Here is a 19,539-nt window from a genome sequence, read left to right on the forward strand (position 1 = left end):
GGCGGGGGCGGGATTCACGGCGGCCAACGGCCATTCTCCGACCCGCTGGGGGGTCGGAGAATGACGCCCATGGTGTCAAGACCCTCAGCCATGGTTGTCACAGACTGAGCCACGCCTTGTACACCACCACTCAAGGCACTGACGTTGTGCTGCAGGCTTTCCACTGCGGTCGCCACCTGAGCAGTGGTGGCCTCAGTGCCACGCATTGCTGGTGTCATCTCCTGCACCAGTAGCCTTTGGGACACTTCCATTCGGCTTTGCACTCACTAGGATGTTGCTGACATCCCCTCCTGAATATCATGGCTGTATCCTAGCGCCTGCATCAGCTCTGGGATAACCTTAACCAGAGCCTCAGCATCTGACTGGGACTCAGCTGAGGCCAGCAGACAACCTACTGGAGGGTGACCCCGGACAGCCCGGCTCCATCAGGTGGGGGATCCAGCGAAAGAATGGACATGTGCTCAGGAAGAGGGAAGGATTATTTTGTCTGGCATGGGCAATTCAATTGACGCAGGTCATCTGGGTGAAAGGGCAATGGTTCCTCACCGCTGCGGCGCAGGCCAACCTTGCTGTTGGTGACTGCTCTCTCCTCGGCCAACTCCGCGATCTCCAGGGCCTGTTCCTCATAGGGGGTGAAGATTCTGATGTCTGGAACTCCGCAGTCCGTCTGGGCCCTGTCAGGCCTATTATGGGCTAACTTCCCCTGTGCGGACAGAGAGGGGGCATTGTGACCCGCCTGCCTGATGCATCTGTAGAGGTCTATGGTAGATTCCATGTGTGGGCACCGCAACTGGACATTGAGGGATTGTGCCAAGATGTGCTGGGGCACAAGCGCAGTGATCGGATGTGGAGGAGTGAGGTGGTGTGTGGTGTCAACCGCTGGCACTTGGAGGTCAGGGGGAGGCAGGCAGAACTGATGCCAGGAGGCTGGTGTTCACTTTCCCTTGGAGTTCAGTGGAGGTCGTTGGCTGTCTTCTTGCACTGAATGGCAGTCCTCCTGGTCTTGCTGAACGAACTGACGGCCCCTGCCACTGCTCCAGGCGGCATTTTTCTCCATCAACCAGTGACCTATTTCATTCAGCACAAATATTATCCTTAAATGATTTGTTGAGGCACACTTGAAAAGGTCATTAGATCTCCTGGTATAACTGTAGTGTGGGTGTTACTTTTGTGCAGCCATTTCTTGAACTCAATCAGTTTGGTGGCGGTGGCGGGAGAGGCAGTGAGTGGTGAATCATGGTGTGAGCCAAATTTCAGAAAGCTGCCGCCATCAAATCATGTTGCAATTCTCCCAGTAGCCGGTTAATGGTGGGTTGGTGGGATGGTCTTCCCGCTGGCAGATGGCACGAACGTCATTTGCATTAAAACAGCTGTCCGCCGGTGTCCCGTCTGGCCGTACAATCTTGTGTCACACCAGCCAAAGGGAAATCAAAATCATTTCAAAGACAAACCTGATTGCTAAAGAGTGGCAGGCACAAGACAGTCCTCAGTTGGCAAGAGACTTCGAAGTGAGTGCGACAAAGCTGTTTTGCCATAGTGCTGCACTGCTCCTGATGCACTAAACACCACTCTGCTGGGACACATTGGTTCCTGCTCTCCATCTCAATGTCGAGCGGATCTTTACGGACAGCATAGTGCGAGGGCAGCACGGTGGCGCAGTGGTTAGCACTGCTGCCTCACGGCACCGAGGTTCCAGGTTTGATCCCGGCTCTGGGTCACTGTCCGTGTGGACTTTGCACATTCCACTGGCCTCTCTCTGTAATGTCCCGGCGGGGCTGCGGCTCCGTTATCGAACCGGTCCCAACCTTCCCAGCAGCTCTCACCGCCTAGCAAGCCAGCCGTTTCACAGAGTGCAGGCTCATATGTATCTGATAGTCGGTTTCTGCTGCCTCTCAGCACCTTAAACTTATCGAAAAGCATTTAATTTCAATTCAATCTTCGTTGGACCCTTGCCTTGTCAGGTCTGATCTTGTACTCTCCATCAACTTGTCCGGCCCATCGCTGAAGACAGGAGGATGTTTCTGCATTAAGCGTTCCTTAGTTAGGAGTGGGGGTAAGGTGAGGGCTCATGATGGCTGACAGAGGGGCAACGAGGTGAATGATGAAGTGCCCGCTCCTGATGCTCCAGCTCACTGCCTCACCCTCCACCTCACTGCCTCTCCCACTGCCTCACCCTCCACCTCACTGCCTCACCCTCCACCTCACTGCCTCTCCCACTGCCTCACCCTCCACCTCACTGCCTCTCCCACTGCCTCACCCTCCACCTCACTGCCTCTCCCACTGCCTCACACTCCACCTCACTGCCTCTCCCACTGCCTCACCCTCCACCTCACTGCCTCTCCCACTGCCTCACCCTCCACCTCACTGCCTCTCCCACTGCCTCACCCTCCACCTCACTGCCTCTCCCACTGCCTCACCCTCCACCTCACTGCCTCTCCCACTCCCTCACCCTCCACCTCACTGCCTCTCCCACTGCCTCACCCTCCACCTCACTGCCTCTCCCACTGCCTCACCCTCCACCTCACTGCCTCTCCCACTGCCTCACCCTCCACTTCACTGCCTCACCCTCCACCTCACTGCCTCTCCCACTCCCTCACCCTCCACCTCACTGCCTCTCCCACTGCCTCACCCTCCACCTCACTGCCTCTCCCACTCCCTCACCCTCCACCTCACTGCCTCTCCCACTGCCTCACCCTCCACCTCACTGCCTCTCCCACTCCCCATCCTCCACCTCACTGCCTCTCCCACTCCCTCACCCTCCACCTCACTGCCTCTCCCACTCCCTCACCCTCCACCTCACTGCCTCTCCCACTCCCTCACCCTCCACCTCACTGCCTCTCCCACTGCCTCACCCTCCACCTCACTGCCTCTCCCACTCCCTCACCCTCCACCTCACTGCCTCTCCCACTCCCTCACGCTCCACCTCACTGCCTCTCCACTCCCTCACCCTCCACCTCACTGCCTCTCCACTCCCTCACCCTCCACCTCACTGCCTCTCCCTCACCCTCACCCTCCACCTCACTGCCTCTCCCACTCCCTCACCCTCCACCTCACTGCCTCTCCCACTCCCTCACCCTCCACCTCACTGCCTTTCCCACTCCCTCACACTCCACCTCACTGCCTCTCCCACTCCCTCACCCTCCACCTCACTGCCTCTCCCACTCCCTCACCCTCCACCTCACTGCCTCTCCCACACCCTCACTCACCAGCTCACTGCCTCTCCCACTCCCTCGCCTTCCACCTCACTGCCTCTCCCACTCCCTCACCCTCCACCTCACTGCCTCTCCCACTCCCCATCCTCCACCTCACTGCCTCTCCCACTCCCTCACTATCCACCTCACTGCCTCTCCCACTCCCTCACACGCCACCTCACTGCCTCTCCCACTCCCTCACCCTCCACCTCACTGCCTCTCCCACTCCCCATCCTCCACCTCACTGCCTCTCCCACTCCCTCACCCTCCACCTCACTGCCTCTCCCACTCCCTCACTCTCCACCTCACTGCCTCTCCCACTCCCTCACCCTCCACCTCACTGCCTCTCCCACTCCCTCACCCTCCACCTCACTGCCTCTCCCACTCCCTCACCCTCCACCTCACTGCCTCTCCCACTCCCCATCCACCACCTCACTGCCTCTCCCACTCCCTCACCCTCCACCTCACTGACTCTCCCACTCCCCATCCTCCACCTCACTGCCTCCCACTCCCTCACCCTCCACCTCACTGCCTCTGCCACTCCCTCTCCCTCCACCTCACTGCCTCTCCCACTCCCTCACCCTCCACCTCACTGCCTCTCCACTCCCTCACCCTCCACCTCACTGCCTCTCCCACTCCCTCACCCTCCACCTCACTGCCTCTCCCACTCCCTCACCCTCCACCTCACTGCCGCTCCACTCCCTCACCCTCCACCTCACTGCCTCTCCCACTCCCTCACCCTCCACCTCACTGCCTCTCCCACTCCCCATCCTCCACCTCACTGCCTCTCCCACTCCCTCACCCTCCACCTCACTGCCTTTCCCACTCCCTCACCCTCCACCTCACTGCCTCACCATCCAGCTCACTGCCTCTCCCACTCCCTCACCCTCCACCTCACTGCCTCACCATCCAGCTCACTGCCTCTCCCACTCCCTCACCCTCCAGCTCACTGCCGTTCACAGTCCCCGATTGACTGGCTCCCTGTCCTGCCTGTTCCACAATCTTCCAATTCACTGTCAGTTAGGTCAGCACTATCCTGCTTCCTGTTATATTACTTTAAGTAAGGCTTTTCCCCAGGGTAGAGGGGTCAATTACTAGGGGGCATAGGTTTCAGGTGAGAGGGGCAAGGCTTAGAGTAGATGTACGAGGCAAGTTTTTTACGCAGAGGGTAGTGGGTGCCTGGAACTCGCTACCGGAGGAGGTGGTGGAAGCAGGGACGATAGGGACATTTAAGGGGCATCTTGACAAATACATGAATAGGATGGGAATAGAGGGATACGGATCCAGGAAGTGTAGAAGATTGTAGTTTAGTTGGGCAGCATGGTCGGCACGGGCTTGGAGGGCCGAAGGGCCTGTTCCTGTGCTGTACATTTCTTTGTTCTTTGTTTGTTCTAATATATGTTTCTCATTTGTTTATGTCGAGAAGTTTTTAACTTTGATGATGATGAATCCTCAAAGTCGTCCATGATAACAAATAATTTATTGAGTAACGAATCAATTAACTTGTGAGTTTGATTCTTCAATACTTTTACTAGCAGTAAAATTAAACAAGATAGAATTAGATTAACTATGAATATTATACTTGCCCTCTGAGCTAACTGTACACTTCTGTTCTCTAGTCACAACACCTGAAGAGAGCGGGAAAAACAGATTGGCCGTTATTTATACCCCTTGTTAGTGTTGCCGTCGAGTGATCATCTGACAGTTCTGACTAAACATTAACCCTTTATCTGTACACATATACAGAGATCACAACACTTCCCAAGCCTCCAGTTCCTTGATCCTCCAGTTTACTGCCTTTCCCACGCCCTGACATTCTGGTTTGCTGCTATGCCTGCTTCCTCATCTTTATTTTTGTCAACCCTCCAGCTCACTGCCTCCCCCGTTTGCCAATCCTCTAGCTCACCCCTTTCCTGCTCCTCCAATTTCTGCCCCGCCATCTCTCCTGCTTCGCAAGCCTCTGGCTCACGGCCTCTCCCATTCCCTGAATCTCCCAATTGCAGCTCATCGTATTCATCGACCCTCCCTCTCACCGACCCTCATTCTCGTCAAACCTCCTGCTCTCTATTTCTATCTCCTGAACACTCGCTGCGAGTGAGGGCAGAGGAGATAACCACTGAGATGCAGGAGAGCAGCTTTGAGTTGCAGGGTTGCAGAGAGAAGCTATAAGTAGCGACAGAGGACGTAGGTGAGAGGGAAGATTGGCAGCAATCATGGGCATCAAGAAGGAGCTGCTCCAAAATGGCACCAGTCAAGTCACATGACCCTATGTCAGTCCCAGCACAAAACAACGATAAAACAAAACTTCCAACTTTAGTGCAAATATGGGCTCTATTAACTGATTAAAGTGGGACAGCTTGAATGGGGACTACTGTAGAAGTAGGACTAGTTTTGTTTATAAAAATACAATTAACACATTTTTCCCTAAATAAGTGCAAAACTATGGTGACAAAGAGAGAAAATAGCCATTGTATTCCATTCTATCTGGTTTCCAGGAAGTCGTTTTTGCATTCTGCTTCAATTAAGCTAGAAAGAATCTAAGGGGAATTTTAAACATAAAGCCAAGCCGGCATTGGGTTGGGTGTGGGGGTCTGAGCAATCGGATTGATCACCCAAACCCACCTCCAAAATGCCCACTTCTGACTTTAACTGAAGCCAGAAGTTGGACAAAAATCAACCTCCATTTTCCTCCCATGTTAGTGGAAGCACCCAGCCCTGGATTTGCAATAACTAACAGGTTGGGAATGGGTGTGGGCAGGATTTAATAATCACATTTGCGGTCAGTGTCTCTGGATCCCAATGTCTCCAGGACGCACTCAATTTTCAAACGAAAGTTGGGGGAGGGAATAGTGGGTGGGATTCACGGTCTGTTCACGGCTGCGGGATTCTCCGGTCCCATTGCAGTGAATGGGAGATTTGGCTGAGCGCCAAATTCTCCGTCCTCACCAGCCCTGGTAGTGGGGCGAACTCGCAATGGCGAATCCAGGCCAGGGAATCATTTAGCTCCTGTAGCACCATCGATCACACACACGAGGCGAGACGTAAAGAACTTCAATCGAGGTTTTATTGAGCAGACTTGTTCAGACTTGTTCCCCAGCAACTCAGTCACAGAATGCAGCTGCGGGGAGTAAAACGGGTTCTTATACCCCGCCTATCTGGGTGGGGCCCAGGTAGGCGGCAGATCCAATCGGGACCCAGCATCTGTCCACCAATAGCTCCTCGGCATTCATGGTGTACCGTATTACCCCTAATACATACCACCACAGCTCCTTGAAGAGCTTGTATCTGGGTCAGTGAAGACAATAATGTAATTTTCAGTGGTAATTTCAGTCAACCTGACCAGTCTGGGACACTTTATTGCGCAGCTGTTGGGTTCAGTACAGGTGAGGTTATTTTTATACAATGAAGGGTCTTGGGAGATGGGGGATGGGATTTACCGACCACCCCACCCCGTATTTTGCTGTGGCGGAGGCGGCCGGGCAGCGGGACCTGCCGAGCCCGCCCTTGTCAACGGGATTGCCCAGTGACAGCACCCCTCCTTGCCAGAAACCCGTACGCTAGCGTGGGACCAGAATTGTTGCCGGCATGAACAGCTGGCAAATCCCACCCATCGTATCTTGTGCCAAATTGCGCGTATTACCTTTCATTTGCCATATGGCCACCGTTGAGAGTGTTCATGCCATTTCTCCTCCCTGATACTGCCGACTCTCTTCTGCAAGCCAGCAACAGGCCCCACCATGACTGCTGTCAGTCTTTGTTGCTTGCGCTCTGCTGATAGCTCCTGCCTCCTCGACATGCTTGGCTCTGCTAATTAGGTGCTGACTTCACTGCCAACCGAATTAGGGCATTTACATTTCAAACTAATATGCATTGCAGTTACAGCATAGGGTCAGAAACCCATAGATTATCCAAGTGCCGGGTTCCCAGCTCTGCTTGACCCTTTGTCACTAATATGACAATATATGCCCCATATCCCTTTTTCTCAGTCTTTGTTTTTTAATAAGCACTTGAAAAAGAGGATGGGTATTCAGATATTAAAATTGTAATTGCAATAACTAAATATGATTCCAACCAAAACTCTTCTCCAACGTCCTCAACAAACAAACAAAAGTTTGCATTGAAAATAACACCCAGCACAATACATAACTCGAAGCTGAAGTAAAATGTCCAATTCGGAGATTCTTCACAAAATAAAGTGGGTGACCTTTTCAGACCATAAGACATAGGAGCAGATTTAGGCCCTCGGCCCATCGAGTCTGCTCTGCCATTCAATCATGGCTAATATTTTTCTCATCCCCGTTCTCCTGCCTTCTGCCCATAACCACTAATTAATCAAAACCCTATCTATCTTTGTCTTAAAGACTTGGGGTGGGATTGTCCGGCCCCCCGCCGGGCCAGAGAATCGCCGGGGGGGCGGCATGAACCCAATCCCCGCCGGCTGCCAAATTCTTCGGCGCCGGGGTTTTGGCAGGATCCGGGATGGGGTTCACGGTGGCCTGGCCCGTGATCGGGGCCCTCCGAGCCGCGGGCGGGCCTGTGCCGTGGGGGCACTCTTTCCCTCCGCACCAGCTGCTGTGGACTTCCACCATGGCCGGTGCGGAGACGAACCCCCCCTGCGCACGCGCTGGGATGACGCCAGCACACGCTGGCGCTCCCGCGCATGCGCCGGCTGGCGGAGGTCCTTCCGCGTCGGTTGGCGCGGCACCAACCCCACCGGCGCCGGCCTAGCCCATCGTCCGCACCTTCTGGGCGGCCCAACGCCGGAGTGGTTCACGCCACTCCTCGGCGCCGGGACCGCCCGCCCCGCCGGGTAGAAAAGAGTTCCGCCCTTGGTCTCAACAGCCTTCTGCGGCAAAGACTTCCACAGATTCACCACCCTCTGGCTGAAGAAATACCTCCTCGGGGCGGCACAGTGGTTAGCACTGCTGTCCCACGGCGGACCGGGTTTGATTCTGGACCCGGGTCACTGTCTGTGTGGAGTTGCACATTCTCCCCGTGTTTGGGTGGGTCTCACCCCAGAATGATGTGCAGGGTAGGTGGATTGGCCACATTAAATTGCCCCTTAATTCGAAAAAAAGAATTGGGTACTCTAAAATTTTTTTAAAAAAAAGAAATACCTCCTCATCTCTGTTTTAAAGGATCGTTTCTTCAGTCTGAGATTGTCCTCTCAGGTTCTAGTTTCTCCTACACGTGGAAACACCCTCTCCATGTTCACTCTACCTGGTTCTGTCAGTATTCTGTAAGTTTCAATGAGATCCCCCTTCATCCTTCTAAACTCCATCGAGTACAGACCTGCTATTAACCCAGAATCACATAGTGGGCAGGATTCTCCGTTTCTGAGACTACGTGTTGACACCAACACAGAATCCGTGGACGTTTACGACAGAAAAATGGTGCCGCACCTGGACCGATTTCACTACCATTTGGGGCAAGCACCGGTGCCGCGTGGAACAATCGATTCCAATGAAAATGGGTGCGGGATTCTCCGGGTCCGTGATTGATACTTGGGAGGCTGACAAGCTGCAGCCGCACATACACATTACACTCCCCACACACACTCATCCCAGCCAACAAGATGGCACTGGTCACACTGGAGTGCGCCCATACAGCTGTTGGGTTGGCTGGGGCCAGAGGGCACCCCATGGCACTCAGTTCACAGTGGGCTGTTTGCGGTGTGTGCTGCTGCATGGCTACCTTGCCAGCTGCGGCAATGGTGTTCCATGCCGTCCACCCCACCCCACCTCTTGGCCACCCCAACTACTCGCCCCTGGCAGAAGCTCCCCCGGCCAGGGGCACAACTGTCAGCAAACTATGGTGATGTTGGACACCTTCCAGACGCCCTCTCTTTTTCCCTCTGGAGCCGCCATGCCGGTTTCACAATTTTTAAAAGCCCAAATGAATCACGCCGTCAGGAAGTCGGCCCATCGGAGGATGGGAATCGCGGAGGCCCCAGAGAATACCGTGTCGGGCTCGCCAATGATATGCAAACGGTGTCCACTGTACGTGCGTTCCAGAACGCATTGACGCCGCTGTCGAGGTGCTGGAGCAATGCGATTTGGCATCAAATCAGCGCCTGCTGCGATTTCGGCGTCAGAACCGATTCTCTGCCCAATCACCTTTCCCGATTTCGGCGTCGGCTAATGGAAAATCCCACCCAGTATTTGTATGAGTTGTAAAAGTTTATTTAATTCTGAGATTCACATGGGAAATTAAATATGCAGAAAGCTCAATTTAACTTTTCCACATGAATGGTAGGCATAGACAAACATTCTGCCATTTGGAGCTGTAATCAGCAGAGCTCCACTTTTCAATTTGAACTGCTTTTTCTTCTCCTTTGCTTTACTAAAGATTTAAAAGGGGACTCTCCTGTAAACTTTCAGATGAAAAGAGCTCTGTCCAAAATGTTATCCATATTTTACCTTTCCAGTTGCTGAGGTAAGTCCAGCACTTTCAAATTTCATATCAACTCTTAGATCATAGATGGTAGAGGAAAGGCTTTAATTAGATGTTGTATCATACTGCATGGATTTGTGCTGAGATCGAAGATATCCTCTTATTGAGCAGTAAGAATGTAACGCTTGTGGATCACAAGAGCTTATCTTTTTACAAAACCAAAAATACTGTGGATGCTCCAAATATTTCCTTTTACAGATGTGGAATTCTTTGAACAAAATCTGTAATTTGGCACTTGTGAATACATTTCTATAAATGGAGTTATGATAGAGCCAGGTGTCTTACCTAGTAATTCCATGGCATCGTCCTCATCCTCTATGTCTTCTTCTGGGACAGATGGTGTAGCGCTGTGCACTGAGTCAAAGGAATCCTGGGATAGCATTGCAGCTAAAAGTTTCTTGTGCTGTTGCTGCTGTTGTCTTAAGCCTTTACTCTTCTGCTCCAACTTTGTGCTGCAAGAAAATTTTGGAATAACGTGGTCATTTTGAATGATCAAGCTAAAATAGATGCAACAGGTAGTTCAAAATGACAGACAAAAGAAACCCTTTTTGACTTCTGAATTGTTTCAATGAAAGCATGGGTTAGATTTAGAGCACACTGAGAGCTACCCCTCTGCCCCTGGTTGTGACAGAGCCCTCCCCCTCATTGGTGACCCCCTCCACACAAAGCCCCCACCTGCCTTATTCACCTGTCTCCAGGGATCCCATGATGATCTCTGATGAAGGCCTCACTGTATTATCAGCAGCAGCCACTGCTCCCAGTGGTGCTTCTGGCAGAGTCCTAGATCCCAGAGAAGGCCTGGTGCTGGCCTGCTAGATGCTTGGAGGCACTTAATTCAGTCAGGCCTCCTATGACAAAATGTAGGCTTCCCACCAAAGCCCATGATAGGAACATTAAATCCCGCCCCATGTTATATTTTTAGTATGTTAACATGCAGGCAACATTTTAAGTGAATGCAAAATAAACATTAACTATAAATAACCTAGAATTATAGAATTTACAATGTAGAACAGGCCATTCGGCCCAGCATGTCTGCACCTGCCCTTGTAAAGAGCACCCTACTTAAGCCCACATCTCCACCCTATCCCTGTAACCCAGTAACCTCATCTAACCATTTTGAACACCATATCCCTATAACCACCTCACCTTTTTTTTTGGACACTAAGGGCAATTTATCATGGCCAATCCACCTGCACATCCTTGGACTGAGAGAGGAAACAGGAGCACTTGGAGGAAATCCGCGTAGTCACAGGGAGAACGTGCAAATCCGCGTAGTCACGGGGAGAACGTGCAGACTCCGCACAAACAGTCACCCAAGCGACCCTGAAGCTGTGAAGCAACAACTGCTAACCACTGTGCTACCATGCCGCAGGTCTGTGGCATTAAGTTAGGCGACCCTGACCTACACAAGAAATACTTTCAGCAAAATTTAAGCCTTCCAAGTAATTGCTGATAATATTGGATTGATGAGTGTGCTCAAAACTCAGAAATGACTATTAGTTTTGGGAAATTCCACTTATGGTTGCAGTCAGCCCAAGTTTGCACAACACATCAACAGTCAAGACCTCCTGGAGGAAAAACTTGTTTGGCTAGTGCTGACAACCCAGGGGACTGGATCCTCCAATCTCCCAGCCACGTATTTCTCAGTGGCGAGCCGTTGGCTTGTGACAAGATTCTCTCTTCCCGCTGCTCGTCAATGGGATTTCACATTGAAGCCACACCACGGCCGGGTGTGCGCTGCCAGCGAGAAAAGAGATTCCCAATGACCAGAGAATTCCGGTCAGATTCCCCAGGGACAGATGGCACTGTGGACTGCTGTGGAACTTGAGGGGCGTCATTCTCTGACCCCCAGCCGGGTCGGAGAATGGCCGTTGGCCACCGTGAATCCCGCCCCCGCCCCGCCGAAGTCTCCAGTACCGGAGATTGGGGGGGGGGGCGGGAATCGGGCTGCGCCAGTTGGCGGGCACCCCGCTCAATTCTCCGGCCTGGATGGGCCGAAGTCCCGCCAAGAAATTGTCCCACCGGCGTAAATCAAAGCTGGTATTTACCGGCAGGACAAGGCGGCGTGGGCGGGCTCCGGGGTCCTGGGGGGGGGCGCGGGGCAATCTGACCCCGGGGGGTGCCCCCACGGTGGCCTGGCCCGCGATCGGGGCCCACCGATCCGCGGGCGGGCCTGTGCCGTGGGGGCACTCTTTCCCTTCCGCCTCCGCCACGGCCTCCACCATGGCGGAGGCGGAAGAGACTCTCCCCATTGCGCATGCGCGGGAAACTGTCAGCGGCCGCTGACGCTCCCGCGCATGCGCCGCCCCGAATGTCATTTCCGCGCCAGCTGGCGGGGCAACAAACGCCATTTCCGCCAGCTGGCGGGGCGGAAATCCCTCCGGCGTCTGCCTAGCCCCTCAATGTTGGGGCTCAGCCCCCAAAGGTGCGGAACGTCTGATTGGCGCCGTTTTGGGCGCCAGTCGGCGGACATCGCGCCGTTGGGGGAGAATTTCGCCCGAGTTTCCTCATGATACTGATGGAGAATCACACACAGGTTATGCGGTTAGTGGCTCGCAGTGCAGTCTGACCCCAAGGAATAAATGAAGACTGTGTACCGCCACTTTAAAGAGTATTGCACTATCAAGTGGAATGGTTTGCAACTATTTGCAGGTATAGCAACATCTCTTTCAAGTTTGAGAAAAACTCTTCAAAGTTTGAGGACGGAACGTTGCTCACATTATCCTGCTAATCTGGTGCAGACTTTCTTATCGTCTCAAAAAGTACATAAGCACACAAGAATTAGGAACAGCAGTAATCCATTTTGTGCTATGAGTTTGATTCACCATTTCTCCCGATCTCAAGTCCTTTTTCTGAGACTGTGGTCCTGAGTTCCATATTCCCAGCCATAGTAAACATTTTCTCAGTGTTCACCTCGTCAAGTCTTTAAGAATTTGGGGCGGGATTTTCCAATCAGAGACACCGGAATCACGAAGCACGATTGGGAGGAGAAAGGAGAATCACACGTGCATGATCTTCATGTGGGGGTCGCACACCACCTGAATGTTCATGGAGTACGCGCCCTTCCTGTTCATGAACACTTCCCTGTTGGCTGCAGGTGGGCACATGGGGACGTGCACACCACCGATGACACCCTGGACCATCGGTATCCCGGCCACCTTGGCGAATCCACATGCCCGTGCTTCCTGTTGTGCTCGGTCCTCGGGGAATTGAATGTACCTGTCCGCGATGGCGTACAAGGCGACGGCCCTGATGCACCTGTGGACCGATGCCTGTGATATCCGGGATAGGTTCCCCGCTCGGCGCCTGGAAGGAACCGGTCGCATAGAAGTTTAGGGCCACCGTCACCTTGACAGAGACTGGTATCACGTGTCCTCCTCCCATTCCACGTGGTGCGAGGTGCGCCACAAGCTGGCATATATGTGCGACCGTCTCCATGCTGAACCGTAGTCTCCTCCTGCATGTGATGTCCGGTAGGGCCTCGAACGACATTCTGTCACGATACACCCTCGGCCTTGCTGGACGCCTGTGGCGCCCTGGCACCACCGTCAGTGGATCCTCGTGCTCCACCTGCTCCTCCTCCTCCTCCTGCTCCCCCCCAAGCACTTCCTCTGCATTCCTCGCCGTCTGGCGGTCAATGTTCCCCTCGGCATCCCCCTGAACATTGGGGTCCTGAGCGCCTGCAGCCTGCGTGTCGACGACGGGCCAGTCCGCGGCCATCCCCTCTGCTTCACCGGCAACCACTGCATCTGCAGCCACTGTGGGCCGTCCAACTCTACGCTGCCGGATGGCAAACTCCAGAGCTGCGGCTCCAACCACGGCGGTGAACATCGCTGTCTGGTTGGCATACATGGTGACCTGCAGGAGGGTGGTGGGGGGCGGAGAAACGACATGTTACACGGAGGTTCTTCCACACCTCACCAGCCGGGTTGCCTGGGATACCTGTGTGCCCCGGTGGCCTGGTCGCGCTGCAGACACGCAGCCAGCCTAACACCTGGTCACTGTCTGCGCCCAACGGTCAGTTCACCAGTGTGCCACTCGCCTGTGCCCATCAGCCACGCGCAACCTGCGGCCGTGTCCTCGTCACCGTCCTGCCATATCAGGGCGGCTGACATGTGGCATCCGCGAATGGCCGATACCATCCACACTCTCCCTCGCCCCCCCCCACCCACCTGAACACTCTCCCGCACCTCCCCCTCCCACCTGCACTCCGCTCCCTCACCCCCCCCACCTGCACTCCGCTCCCTCACCCCCCTCCCACCTGCACTCCGCTCCCTCACCCCCCCCCCCATCTGCACACTCTCCCTCGCCCCCCCCCCCCCCACCTGCACTCCGTTCCCTCACCTCCCCCCCCCCACCTGCACACTCTCCCTCGCACCCCCCCCCCCCCACCTGCACACTCTCCCGCACCCCCCCCCTTTGGCAGCAGCCTTCTTAGGGAAGCCAACCCGGTCTCCGGGCGCTGCGCTACAGTCCGCTCACCTCCTCCCTGCTCAGCCTGAGAATAGCAGGGGTGCCGGAGAATCGCCGTTTTGGGTGTCTCGGGCGATTCTCCGGCCTGCGGCCCGCGAAACTCGACCGTGCCGTTCCCGGCGCTTGGGAGAATCGCGGGAGGGCGTCGGACCGGCGTCGCTGGAAATTTTGGCAGCCCAGGCGATTCTCCCAACCGGCGTGGGAGTGGAGAATCGCGCCCCTTGTATTCCCGTGTGGCGCAATACATCAAGCTGAATATGGACCAAGTCCATCAGGTGGCACGGCAGTGGGGTTTGCCACCATCGCTAGGATGGCCAACGTCCAGGGGGTGATCAACAGGGCTCCTGTCCCCCTACGAGCACTGCCATGCAGCAATGTTTCCAACTCCGTATCTGCGAATCCCGGGGCCACTCTTCAGGGTGGCATCATCTTGACTGGAATGAGTATGTGTGGGGAGTGGGGTGCTTATACACGGCTGCAGCCTGTCAGGTTCTCGAGTGTCAATCCCGAGCCCGATGAATCAGATGCTGCCGTTGGTTGGAAATGCAGTAGTTCCACATGGCACCAATGCTAGCCATTAATTTGTCCTGAATCGCTCAGGAACTGGCACCGCTCTCGTCAACATCGAACTCTCGTGATTCAGTCTCGGCGTCAGCACCTCATCTCTCAAACGGGGAATCCTGGCCTTGATGTCTCAATTAGATCACCTCTCATTCCTTTAAACTGCAGGGAATAAACATCTCATCTACTCAATCGCTCCTCAAAGGACAATCAGCTTGGAAGAATACCAGTCCATTGGATACATCTGGGCCATAGTTTGCAGCTTTTTAAAATTCAGCCCTACTTTGTGTATGGAGCCTTAGGTTCCAGTGGCCCTCCACCCTGCCACAGGGAAGCTAAGCGAGGTTAGGAGGTGGAGGGTGCTGTTCCATCAACCGATAAATGGCGGAGAGACAGCAAAATCACCCTAATTGGGTCACTAGCTATGCAAATTGGCTGCCACCTCCGTGGCCCAGACTGCTGATCTGTTTCCCATCCCACTCCAGGAGAAAGATCCCCAGCATGGGAATGCATTGGCATCATCTTAATGAGGATTCCTGCCATGTCACAGCCCCTTCAGGCCTCCAAACTTGCAACTATCGGGCTGGAGAAATTCAGCCTGTGAGATTAGGAGGTGAAATACATGCCACAGAATACCCAGCATCCAATTTGTTCTTGTAGCTACAGCACTTATGTTGATGGTCTAGTTAAGTTTCAGGTCAATGGTGACCCTCAAGATGTTGATGGTGAGTATTTTAGTGATGGTAATGCTGTTGAATTGTCAAGGAGGAAACTGCACTCACTTGTTGGAGATGGCCATTGCCTGGCAATTGTGTGACATGTTACTTGCCACTTTTAAATATTAGTAAATGTAACCAGATAAGATAGATCATTTTCTAAACACTAGGAAGATGGTTGTGGTTGACGGATATCAATCATTTCAAGCCAGTCTTGAATGTTCATAGAATCATGGAATCACGACAGTGCTGAAGGAGGCCATTTGGTGCATCGAGTCTGCACCACCCCTTCCAAAGACCACCTACACAGGCTCAATCCCCCGCCCTATTCCTGTATCCCCATCCTAAGGGACAATTTAGCATGGTCAATCCACCTAGCCTACACATCTTTGGACTGAGGGAAGAAACCAGTGCACAGAGGAAACCCACGCAGACACGGGGAGAATGGACAAACTCCACACAGACAGTGACCCAAGGTTGAAATTGAACCTGGGTACCTGGAGCTGCGAGGCAGCAGTGCTAACCACTGTGCCACCCACATTGTTCAGGTCTTGCTATCTGTATGGACTACTTCAATATCTAAGTTGTGAATTCTACCGAACACTGAAATCATTCGCAAACATACCCACTTTCGAACTTTATGGTGGAGGATAGGTAATTGATGAAAGCAGCTAATGATAGCTGGGTCTAGGACACTGCCCAAAGGAACTCCTGCAACAACGCTCTGGAGTTGAGATGATTGGTCTGTAACAACCACAACCATCTTCCAATGTGGTGGTAAGACACCAACCAGAGGAGCATTTCCCCAAATTACCCATTCACTTCATTTATTATAGTTCCTTAATGTCACACTCAAATGCTACACAGTGAATACAAAAACATTTCGATAATATGCTAAAGAAGTTAATAAGATGCTAAATGCAGTTGAAAGCTGTGTTTAGAAAATTATCTATCTTACCTTGTTACAATTGATAATATTTATTGGTATTATAATCATAAAGTACTGACCATTTAAAGATGTGACAAGATTAAAATTAGGTTGGGATATCAGGCACCGGGGACCTTGGTAACATATTTCCTAGTGGTTACCTTCCTGGGCTGTGGCTGTCCTCGTTTTCATCTTTAATTCGGGGGACTGGAGGTTGCAGCATCTCTTCAGCCAAAGGATCAACATCAGTTTCCTCACGACCAACCCACTCACCAACCACTCTTGGTCTGACAAGGGATGAATTATAAACCTGTAGGTCCTACAAAAAAAAAGAGTGAAATATTAGGTAGTTATTTTTTCCTGATCATTGTGCAAGAACGTACACTCAATTTAAGAAAGGACATTAATAACGAACAAATAGAAAGGCTACTGCGCACGCTACAGCACACATTTCATCTTCAGTCAGTGAATTCCCTCCCCAGACTCAGTTGAATTTCCAGCTGCCTCTCCAAATGGCCTGGGAAGCCAGCTGCCTGACCAGATGCAGCATGTGCACACTGAGGGTGCACATCTAAGTAAGAGGGGCAGGAAATATGGCATTGGCTATTATTTTTACTATTAATCTCTGACATGAGACTGGTCTTTGGCACGGTGTCACTCTGACTTTCTGGCATCTCTTTGCAGCTGATGCCTGAACGGATGTGGAACTATTATCCTGAATAATAAAATGATCCTGTCCCTGCAGCTTGACTAGGTGGAAATCTAACCCTGTGGGGTTTCGTGAGAGAGAGTGGGGTGTTGGATGAATCACCTTCATAGTGTTCTCTTGCACTCTAGCATATATCAGTAATGGCCAGGGAGTTGGAGGAAGTTGCTACCTAGTCAATCACAATGAATGCATTTTACCTGATTATGCATAGTTTGCCTAGCCTATTGCCATTAATAGGACAAGATTATTATATCTAAGCTGAGAAGAGTGATGCTGAGTTAGCTGAATCGAGACAGCCTAAATCTCATTTCATACAGGACCTCACACAGAGAAAAGACTGATACAGGTCTCAATTGGATTCAAACCTAATTCTCGAAAGTGAAGCACTTGTATATTGCAGTCAGTGTAACATCCAGTCTTCCCATTTTATTTCACTTTTTCATTTATCCTACTGCAACTTTGTGCAACCTCCTCAGCCTCCTACACTTTCAGTGGATCACAATGTTAGCTCAAGGAACCGTACCTCATAGAAGCATAAAATGGTTACAGCACAGGAGTGCGCCATTTGGCTCATTGACTCAGTGCGCTCTCTTCAACCACAACTCAGCTAGAGCCACTCCACGGCCCTTTCCCTGAAAACCTGTTCTTGTACATGCCTTCCCCTGTCGCCCCCCAACTCCAATCCTTTGAGTCAGGTTGTTTCTGCTCTGTGTGCTCCCAATGCCATCTCCTGCAAACGTGTGGTGCCCAGAATGGGAGTCAATACTCCAGGTGAAACCAAACCAATGCTTTATAATGATTCATCATAACCTCCTTGCTTTTGTACTCTATGCTTCAATTTTAAAACTCAAGATCCTGTTGTCTTTTTAACAACTTTCTCAATATCCCCTTCCAACTTAAACAATTTGTGCATGTAGACCCCCAGGTCCCTCTGCTAGGTGCATCTTTTAGTTTAGATTGCTTCTCCCATCCTTCTGACCAAAATGTGTCACTTCATACTCCTCAAATTTCATCTGACACCTATGTGTGCATTCCACCACCCTATGCCCACTTGGAAGTCTATCACTCTCCTCCTCACAGTTTACTTTGGGACCTTTCTCCCACTGTATACCTTCCTCCCAGTCTGAAAAGCAACCATTCACCACTGTTCCCTCTTTTCCATTACTCAGCCGATATTGCATCCATGCTGCCACTGTCCAATTTTTTTCCAAGGGCCTCAACTTTGCTGGCAAGGCTATTGTGTGACACTTTATCAAATGCATTTTTGGAGGTCCACTTGTACCACAGTAACCCTCTTTGAAACCCAATTAAAAACTCAATTGTTAAACAGCATTTGTCTTTAATAAATCCATGTCTGCTTTCATTAATTAATCTACACCTGTTAAGTGACTACTAATTTTGTCTCTGATTATCATTTCTAAAAGCATTCCCATCACCGAGGTAAAGTGGGAAACCTGTAGTTGCTTGATTTATCATTGCACCATTTTTTGAACAATGCTGTAACTTTTGCCATCCTCCAATCCTCTGGCACTAACCTCGTATCGAAGGATGTTTGCATGATTGTGGCCAAAATTACCTCTGCAATTTCCACCTTTATTTCTGTCTTGAATGCAACCCACCTGGTTTTGGAGACTTATTGGGCTGGATTTTCCGTCAGCGGGATCCTCCGCTTCTCTGGCAGCGCACTCACGCCCGTGGATTTCCCAACGGCGTGGGGATGCCCACAATGGGAAACCCCGTTTGCCGTCTGCCGCGACGGAGGATCCCGCTGCCGGCGGGGGCGCACCGCACCAGAAAACGGGGGCGGCGAGATGGAGAATCCCACCCATTAACTTTAAGCACAGTCAGCCTTTCTAATATCTTCTCTTTAACAATTATTAGCCTATCCAATATATGAACATTTGAAAATATGAACGTAGAAATTAAGAACAGTTGTAGGCTACTTGGCCCCTGAAGCTTGCTCCACCAATCAATACAATCATGGCTGATCTGATTGTAGCCTCCTGTCTATCCCCGATAACTTTTAACTCCCTTGTTAATCAAGAATCTACCCACCCCTGCCTTAAAAATATTCAAAGACTCTGCTTCCACTGCCTTTTGGGGAAGAGAGTATCTCTACTACTTCCTCAGCACGGTAGCATAGTGATTAGCACAATTGCTTCACAGCTCCAGGGTCCCAGGTTCGATTCCCAGCTTGGGTCACTGTCTGTGCGGAGTCTGCACGTTCTCCCCGTGTGTGCGTGGGTTTCCTCCGGGTGCTCCGGTTTCCTCCCACAGTCCAAAGATGTGTAACTTAGGTGGATTGGCCATGCTAAATTGCCCTTAGTGTTGGGTGGGGTTACTGGGTTATGGGGCTAGGGTGGAGGTGTGCGGTTGGGAAGGGTGCTCTTTCCAAGAGCCGGTGCAGACTCGATGGGCCGAATGGCCTCCTTCTGCACTGTAAATTCTATGAATTTTTTTTTTACTATACTCTGACAATGAAAGTACTGATTTAGCATCTCATCTATG

General features: G+C 52.1%; 1 protein-coding gene across 3 annotated transcripts in view; it reads right to left on the reverse strand.

Annotated features, from left to right (window-relative positions):
* Positions 1-19,539, reverse strand: part of c11h8orf34 (chromosome 11 C8orf34 homolog) — a 701,484-nt gene that overhangs the window by 358,602 nt on the left and 323,343 nt on the right. For all 3 annotated transcript variants that reach the window (XM_072467615.1, XM_072467614.1, XM_072467616.1), the window contains exons 6-7: positions 16,484-16,641; positions 9,930-10,096 (exon numbers count right to left, since the gene is read on the reverse strand). In XM_072467615.1, coding sequence (XP_072323716.1) covers positions 9,930-10,096; positions 16,484-16,641 — 325 coding nt within the window. The remainder of the gene's footprint in view (positions 1-9,929; positions 10,097-16,483; positions 16,642-19,539) is intronic.

This window comes from Scyliorhinus torazame, chromosome 11, assembly GCF_047496885.1.
Source record: "Scyliorhinus torazame isolate Kashiwa2021f chromosome 11, sScyTor2.1, whole genome shotgun sequence".
NCBI lineage: Eukaryota > Metazoa > Chordata > Chondrichthyes > Carcharhiniformes > Scyliorhinidae > Scyliorhinus > Scyliorhinus torazame.